We start from the raw sequence: 9,485 nt of genomic DNA, 5'->3' as shown, positions 1-9,485 counted from the left end.
CATGGGACGGATGGAGTACTAAGTTTCAGTTCACATATATTTTTACTGAAGAACTTGGTAGGACCTAATTTGAATTTTTGTTGTCCAAGTTGGGCGTTCACAATTTGCACGCTCCAACTTGAGGGAGGGTGTTAAGACTCTTATTCCTATTAATTATATTATAGATAGATATTATTACGCCTAGTTTGCATAGCATAAGGACTCCATTCTCTATATTGTATAAATACTTTTGATAATGAATAAGATGAATACAACTTGACCAAATCTTACCGTGTTTGTATGTGATATAGTGTGATTCTCTGTGTTATAAAGAGTTATAGTGTTTCTTCGTGCTATATTGTATTTGTATATAATATAGTGTATTTATCTCCTATATAGTGTACTTGTTTTATAATAGTGTGTCTCGATTCACGTGTGTGAGCCTGGTGTATACTGATTTTACGGTGAACCAATTCCACACAAGTCGAATTGATCAATTAATAGTGTTCGAAGATTATCTAAAGTAACATTTTAGATACTAAAGTGTTTAAATTTGACAAAATAAGTATAATAACGTTTCAAGATCATATACCTAAAATCTCCGAAAATCTTTTGAACTTATCTACTTCATCTTTTCTCAAATTTACGATGAAACTGGCACACTAATACTCACTTACCTGTTGACACGTTGCTAAAACTCAAAGTACTTGATGCTAGTGAGAGCTACCAAGTGTCATCTACGTGGGGAAAATCCAGTGCATGTATTCAACTCTTCTACTCCTACGTACTTCATGCAATCCTTATCACTATCTTTCATCTTCCTTTTAAATACTAGATGTTCGCCTGTTAGCTACCAAAAACTAAACTTTGCTAATAAGTTTCTACACAGTATTATTAGTAGTGAGGAAGCAAATTAATGTCAGGAGCACAAGGAGCACAGCCGCCGTCGTCGTTTACGGCGACGACGTACGAGTCGGTGCCGGAACAAATGCAAGAGAACAGGCCAAGGACGGACTTAAGGTCTAAGGAGGATGACAAAGGTATTAAGATTGACAAAATTCAAGACAAGGTTCAAGATGCTGCGGGACTAGGTGGTCCGGTTTTTGGTCCTGGCAAAGACCAGCCTCCTAATAAACAGGATTTGGGTGTTACTGGGACTGGCTAAATTAAGTTTTCGTGTATACCAAACAACCACTTATTAGGTCCGATTGATTGTAAAAGGATCTGATATGATTTGGTTTTTTTTTTTTGTTGATCTTATAATGAATGCAAAATAAATTATCTTTTTTATGGTTTGTAATAAGTTTATTTATGAAGTAGTTGGATATGAACATGATTTGTTGTCCTTGCAGTGTGTAATAGTAGACCTATGGGAGTTGTAACTTTGTGATTAAGGGAGTGATTATCAATAAAGATATGGGCCCATTTCTTTTTCTTGATGGCTCTTTTGCACTTAATTTAATTATGTGTATTTGGTTAAAAAGATATGCATGGTTCAACACTAGTGATGATTTGTATTAACATACATTTGTAATAAGTGTGATTTCTTCTTTGGTCTTGTTGATTTAAGATTAGGGCTAATTCAGTAAAAAAAAATAGTTATGGTAGTTGTTAGCTGTCCTCTTTTAAATATTAGAGGTAAAGTTTTAATTGTAAAATTAGCTTTTATAATAATTAGTATTTGATAAAATTAGTTGTTTTTATAAAAAAAATAATAAAACATAAATTATAGTCAATTTTTAAAAGCTACACTAAAAGCTATTTTTAACTCAAAAGTTATTCAAACACCATTATATTAAACATAGTTTTTCACTACTATTAAAAATTTAGAATTTTGGCTGTCAAACACTAAAAAGGTAATTTAGAATTTTGAGTGTCAAATACTAAAAGATATTTCAAAAGTTATTGTTTAACACGTTTAAAAAAAAATTGAACAATACGTATTACTGTAATTTAATTGCAGTTATACTTATTTCACGTACTCCTTTCGTTTCATAAAGATCTTCCCTCTTTCTGTTTAAGTGCGTTTTTAAAAGATCTTTCCTCTTTTACTTTATTCCTTATTTGAAATTTTTTCCTTTTTACCCTCTCATGTGCCTATCATATGGTCCACTATTACATTATTAATTCGATTTTACTCCCTTTATTTCTCTCACCTACTTTAACCCTTTTTTATTTGTTTATTTATCTTAACCCCTTTTTCTCTCCTACTTTACCCACTCTACACCTCACACAAATGGGTCTTCCTTGATATCTGTAAGAACAGTAACAAGGAAGATCTTTAGGAAACGAAGGGAGTATGCTAATTAATTAACTAACCATGTAAATGTATAAATGCTCTTTATCAGTAGAACTTGTTATGAATCATAACTTATGAATCCTATTTTTAAACCTAGCTAGTAAGGTTTGGTTTATTGGTAAAGATTTGATAATTATGATTTTAAGGTCATGTGATAAATCCACTAAGGTTCTTTGAGGTGATGTGAGGTGTCAGTTCAATAAGGTCTTTCATCTTACTATAACTTCAAAAAAAAAATTATTTTTGGAAAAGAAAATAAATCGAGTATGAAGTGTTATTATCTAAGAGTATATATAGAGTTATAGACATACATGTAATCTTACCACAGTTACTATAGTTGGCAAAATAGACCTTATTCGTCGATCCGAATTAAATACTCGTTCACCCGAAAGTGGCCACTCAAAGTATAAACAAAACTCGAAATAACTCGATTCGATTCCAGCCCGAAATCAAATGCAAATGTACTCGAATATAACCTCAACCCGAAGATGACCGATCGAGTCTACTCTACTTGAAGTGACCTAACAATCATGATGACCTGAACCCGATCGACCCAAAATAGTAATGAAATATATTTCACAAACATTAACTTATGTATTTTATTTATTTAGAAAAGAAATCTCATCTTACCGAAATTTATCCTGACCTAAAAAACCTGAAACGGTTCAAACCGACCCAATGCTGACCCGAATTATCAAATCAACGTATCTCGACTCAAAATTTCATTGACCCAAGATGGATCGCACTCGAACATATCCGACCTGCACGCAACCCGAACATAAAATTGACTCGAATATAAACTGACATAGAAAGACCAATTTGTACCTGTATGATCCATTTGTCACTGCTAATAATTACTACTCTTCAAATTATTATTATCGAATGTCGGCATGTAGCTCATAAAATAAGTACTTCCTCCGTATCTAAATAAGTGCAACATTTGCATAGTGTTTACTATTCAAGTTTAAACTTTAATTAGCTTTGGTGATATACATTTTAGGAAATACATAGTCATGTGGGATCTTGTTAGATTCGTCTGAATGCGAATTTTTTTAATACTTTTTATAATTTTTACTTATAGATAATTGAAGATATTAATGGTTAAAATAATACATTGGCAAACGTGAAAACAAGAAGTGTTGCACTTATTTAGAAACGGAGGAAGTATATACGTTATACATGTATGAGGAATTTTTTCCTTGAATAATGCAAAAGTGGGTTTTAATTTCCAAAATATGGCCAAAAAAAAAAAATTCCCTGCGTACCGTCCAAGTAGGACGGCACGCGAGAATTTTTTTTTTCTACTTAAGTAAAACCGCTACTTCAAGTAGCGGTTTACTGAAATCCACAACTTCAGAGTTTGATATGTGCTTGCACCATTTTGCCCAGGTAAACCGCTACTCAGGGTAGCGGTTTATATATAATATATATAAACCGCTACTTGAGATAGCGTTTTATGTGTATAAACCGCGGTTTATTTTAAAATAAACCGCGGTTTATTTTAAAATAAACCGCGGTTTTCGTGGGCAAAATTAAAAAAATAAAAAAAGTTTTTCGCGTGTCATCCTACGTGTGGACGGTATGCAGGGAATTTTTTTTTTTTTGGACATATTTTGGGAATTAAAAATCCACTTTTACATTATTCAAGGAAAAATTTATGGTTTGTCGATTGGTCTTGTTAGTTCATATAGATTGTGTGGCTAATTAGGCCAAAATTAACGAGTCTGCACTACATATGCGTTAAATTAAGTGGCGAAAGGAAAATGTATTTAACAACTTGACTCTTTATAAAATAGAAGTGAGAAGTTAGTAGAATAAAAGTAAGTAAACAAAATATAAACTGAGGAATCCCCTAGTTTATTTTTCACTTGCTATGTCGTATTCCATGAGAACTTGTAGAAAGTTCTAACTGTGACACCAAATTTCTTTACTATATAAGGTGACATAGAAGTAGTAACTTTGTTTGAAGATGATGGCTTGATTATATGCATTTGAAAAACTAGCTTTCTTGCTCAAAACTGTCTTTGAAATTGATTTTCTTTTTTTTAAAAACAATTATAAGGTAAGGTACTTCCTATCAAATAGCAAGTGAAATAAGGGATAAAAAACAAATTTTGCATTCTCAATTTGTAGGGGGAAACGTTTAAATCAATGATAGAAAGGACACCTAAAAGTTCCTTTATTTGGAGGCTAAAATTAGTTGTCCTGTGAAATTAAGTGTCAATAGCTAATTGTTTTGGAATATTTTTAACCACTTTATTTGGCTTTCAATTTTTGAACTTCTATTCTCAAATTTATTTAAAATCTTTCCAAATTTTTTTTTAGACCATTTTACCCTTCTTTTTTCTCCACACCACCCACCATCCTCACCACCCACCATCCTCACCACCTACCTCCCCAACCACCACAACCTTCGCGTCACACCGCCACCAGTAGTTAAAGGCATTGATTTTTTTTACCATGGGCGAACGTCCGGCCACAACGTTCCGGCCATGGGGTGAACGTCCGGCCAGGACGTTCCACCTAGGGGTGTTAACGAGCCGAGCCGAGACCGAACAGGGCCAGGCTCGGCTCGGCTCGAGATCGTGAGGGTCCGAGCTCGGCTCGAGCTCGAAGCTCGTCGAGCTCGAAAATCCGGGCTCGGCTCGAGCTCGAGAAAAGAAAAAATCGGCTCGGCTCAAGGCTCGGCTCGAAAAAGCTCGAGAATGTTTCTGCTACATTTCAGCACGAAATGCATCGAATATCTAGTTTTTTCCAACGAACGAAATGCATACTTCAAACTTCGAATTTAGATTAGATAGAAAAACTTAGAATTCATCGTACTATGGCACATAAATTCAGATTAAATCGAAAAAAACAAAAAAAATTAACGAAAACAAGTGGAACACTACCTGTCATCCTGCTCGCCGCCGCAGACTGCTTCTCGCCACCAAGAAGACCGACGCACGCGGTCGTCGTCGAAGTTTCGCCGTCGGGTCTGGTACTCGAGATTGGGGTTTAGGGTTTTTCGAAAACCGTTGAAGAAGAACGACTGAAATCTGAATGTTGGCGTTTAACTTTCCAGTATTTCTTCTTGGTGTTTCAATGGTTTGTTTTGTTTTACATTTTATTTGGGCTGAGAAAAAAGCCCTTAGTTTGTATTTTTTAATTGGGCTAAAACTTTTAAATTGGTATATATTTTTAAAGTGGACTTGAAATTGAAATTCAAGTTGGGTTAAAAATTAATGTACAAAAATTTTACTTTAAAATTTTTCGAACATGTTTGCGAGCTTTCGAGCCGAACTCTACTAGGCTCAGGCTTGGCTCGTTAAGGTCACGAGCCGATCTCGAACTCAAGCCGAGCCCTCTCGAGCCGAGCTTTGACCGAGCTTTGACCGAGCCGAGCTCGAACAGTTTGCGAGCCACCCTGGCTCATTAACACCCCTAGTTCCACCCATGACGCGAACGTCCTGGTCGGACATTCGTGCCATTGGGCGAACGTGAAGGTGGGGGTGACGCGAAGGGGGTGGTGGTTGGGGAGGCTGAGTGTAACGAAGGAAGTGGAGGTGGTAGTGGTGGTTGGGGAGGCTGAGTGCGACGAAGGAAGTGGAGGTGAGGATGGTGGTGGTACGTTGAAGAAGGAGAGAGGGGTAATTTAATGGAGATGAGGGTGGTGGAGTGAGGTGGATGGGTGGCAGGATGTGAAATATGGTGGTGGTGGCAGGTAGGAGTGAGCACAACCGGGTACCCGGTAGAATTTCATATATAGACCCGGATCCAAACCCAAACCCAATGGATATTAAAAATCTAGAATTGGAACTGGAACTGGTCTAACCGGGTCCTAAATTTTTGGACCCAGACTCGAAACCGGTGGGTACCAGGTCCAGAACTGAGTAGCCAGTTGTAAGTTTAACAACATACTAAGATGGGCCAATTGCGCTATAAAATTTTTAAAAAAAATTAAATGGGCTTAAAGGCCTACTAAGTACTAACTTTTTACATAACAACTATTATCCAATTACCAATTCTATATGAGTATATGAAAAAAAACCAATTCTAAGTACCGGGTACCCGGACCTAGATCCGCTCCAACCGGGTACCCACCAGGTACCGGGTCCGACAAAATTCTACACATAATGGAACCGAATGCAACCGGGTCCATTTTTTTTTTGACCCGGACCCGGTTTGGTCCGGGTTTGAGTCTTGATACCCGGAATTTTCGCTCACCCCTAATAGCAGGATGTGAAGGGCGGTGGTGGTTTAGAGATAAAGATAGAAAAGATTAGAGATGTAATTTTAATTTTTTTGGAACGATTTTAAGTAGTTTTTGGACGATGTTTAACAAACCCCCTTCTTAAAACGGGTGGAGTTTTCTTGTATCCAAAATTTATCAACTTTTTGTGACCTTCCTTGCATATGAAAAAAATAATGCAAAAAGAAAATCAATAGATCATGTCAATTACAAACGATAAATTGGGTATGTAAACTATACATGTATCAAATCAACTAAGATACTTTTGGGCAGAAAGTACTAAGCTTGACCAACTTTTTCAGTTTATATTAAATTGGCTAATCAAGTTCAAATTATGAAATCTTGAGTTAAAATAGTTTATCACTTTGACATAATTATTTCCCCTAATATCCACCCAAAAAAACCATGTGCAACATTTCAAGACGAGAAACATGTAAACTATAGCATACTTAGTATATTAGTATATATTGGAGTACGTTATTAAACAGCTCCAATAATTAATCTCTCATATTTTTTGTTAAGAGAAAAACTGTACCCTCTAATCATTGAGTACTATCCGTTAGAAAATTTGACTATTTAAAAACTTTATTGTAATACATTAACGAAATTACTAATTATAGAACCCACTAGACTATAATTAAAATCAGAATACAGTAGGAAAGTACTAATTATGGAACCCACTACACAATATAAATATAATGAATAATCTGATGCCATCTCATTTTGCAGCATCCAAACATGGCATTGAAAAAACTACAAGCACAATTATTAATCAGATGGACTAAATGAACCAACTCTCATGTGCAATTATACGTGGCATCTTGATTGCAACAACACGTGTACAAGAGAACAAAAGAGTTGTCACCTTATTTGGTAAGAATAATCCCATTAAAGTTTCAATTTTGACGAATTGACGGTAATCCTAACAAAGCCATTGTTGGGATCATTGGATGGGGACATCAGACATGACATGGTTAGTAATTAAGTAAGTAGTACTATATAGTAGACTTTAATCTTATGGATTGCAATTTGCACATTATTCTCACATGAAACTTCTTGTACGTAGTCCCCAACCTATTGATGTGTTCTTTTTCACTCGTAATAAGTTCTTTGCTCTATTATGATGGAGAAAAGGGTCCACAAAATTTACAAGCTTCAAAAACTAAGGCTCCGTTTGGTAGGGCGTAAAACATTTTCAGTGTAAAATGATTTTCATGGAAAACAATTTACAATGGAAAACACAATTCCAAAATTAGTTTTCCGTTGTTTGGTTCGATGTAAGAAAAATGATGAAATGAAAGGAAAATGAAAGGGAAAGTAAGGAGGTAGTGAGTGGAGTGTACACGAGAGATAAAAAAAATAGTTTTCCCTTCATTTTGAAAGGAAAATGGTTTTCCATCATTGGGAGAGCAATTTTACCCCAAGGGAAAATGGTTTTACCCTTTTTTGCCAACCAAACAATGTAAAACTGAAAAATAGAGGAAAATAGTTTTTCGGAGAAATGTTTTACGCCATACCAAATGGAGCCTAAATGGAAAGTTTGTATTCTACTTTCTACATGTTTGAGGTTAGGTTAGGCATGAGCCAAAAAAGTTCGAAAAACTAAGTTTTGGAATTTTTGATACAATATCTGCTATACTTATCTAACTTATAGATATTCGATTAGAGTTTTCGTGGATAAATTCGGATGAGGTTATCTGGATCACATTTTTTCTTAATTTGAATATTCGTATCTAATTTAATTTTCTCGATTTCTTATATTATTTTTAGATTTATATTATATAGGTCTATTATATTATCCGGTCCAATCCGAAGTATAATTTAACGTTGACTTGAAGGATATATAAGCTACATAAAGCTTTAAAAATACTAATAAAAGAAATATTTTTTTCAAAATGATTAATAAATAAACATTATCATTATTACTATTATTGTTGTTATTATTATGATTGTAACAATAACAATAATTGTTATTATTATTAAATTGTCATATAATCATTCTCATCATGATAACAACATTAATCATTATTAATAATTTTATAAGGAAAATTGTTAAAGATTATTATTTAATACTAATGACCAATACACAAGTCAAACTTTAATACAAGTCGATAATTTGTGATCTGGTTGAATCAGACGTCCAAAAACTCAAATATATGGTTAAACTATATTGAATACAATATGTTAAGAGTTAGTATTGTGTCGGACTCGTCCGACAATAATCTTTGGTCGGACGACTTTCAGGTGGTTTCAATTTTTTTTTCAGTTAGCCTTAATTTTTTCAGTTAGTCTTCATTTTTTTCAGTTAGTCTTCATTTTTTTTCAGTTAGTCTTAATTTGTTTTCAGTTAGTCTTCATTTTTTTCAGTTAGTCTAAATGAAAGTAAGTTACCTCTAAATGAAAGTAACTTATGTCTAACTGAAAGTAACTTAGGTCTAACTGAAAGTAACTTAGGTCTAAATGAAAGTAACTTAGGTCATTTTTTTTCAGGTAGTCTTCATTTTTTTCAGGTAGTCTTCAATTTTTTTCAGTTAGTCAGGTAGTCTTCATTTTTTTTCAGGTAGTCTTCAATTTTTTTTCAGTTAGTCTTCTTTTTTTTTTCAGTTGGTTTCAAATATTTTTAAACACCAACTGAAACATATAAAACACCAACTGAAAGAAATAAAGAACTAACTGAAAGAAATAAAGAACTAACTGAAAGAAATTAATAAAGAACTAATTGAAAGAATAAAAAGACCAACTGAAAGAAATAAAAAACAAATTGAAAGAATACAAAAACTAACTGAAACAATACAAAAACCAACTGAAAGAAAAAAAAGAACTACAAAAACCAACCGAAAGAAATAAAGAACCAGCTGAACTGAGGGAGGACTAGGGTGTTTGATTAAGTAGTTCTTATGTGACAGTGTTATGTAATTTGTTTATAGCACCAGGTACAAAATGTTTACAACATCAAAATGAGTCCCAAGGAATAAT

General features: G+C 34.1%; 1 protein-coding gene across 1 annotated transcript; it reads left to right on the top strand.

Moving 5' to 3' along the window:
* The first annotated feature begins 805 nt into the window (after positions 1-805).
* LOC104905767 (hypothetical protein) lies at positions 806-1,413 on the top strand. The gene has a single exon (XM_010694396.2). The coding sequence runs from the start codon at positions 896-898 to the stop codon at positions 1,142-1,144; it is 249 nt and encodes an 82-aa protein (XP_010692698.1). The 5' UTR covers positions 806-895; the 3' UTR covers positions 1,145-1,413.
* Positions 1,414-9,485: the final 8,072 nt, after the last annotated feature.

This window comes from Beta vulgaris, chromosome 1 (genome assembly GCF_026745355.1).
Source record: "Beta vulgaris subsp. vulgaris cultivar EL10 chromosome 1, EL10.2, whole genome shotgun sequence".
NCBI lineage: Eukaryota > Viridiplantae > Streptophyta > Magnoliopsida > Caryophyllales > Amaranthaceae > Beta > Beta vulgaris.
The sequence above is the reverse complement of the archived record's forward strand: the minus strand, read 5'-3'. Positions and strand labels throughout refer to the sequence as shown.

Excerpts from the sequence above, each read along its gene's own strand:
- LOC104905767 (XM_010694396.2), top strand. The coding sequence starts at position 896 with ATGTCAGGAGCACAAGGAGCACAGCCGCCGTCGTCGTTTACGGCGACG.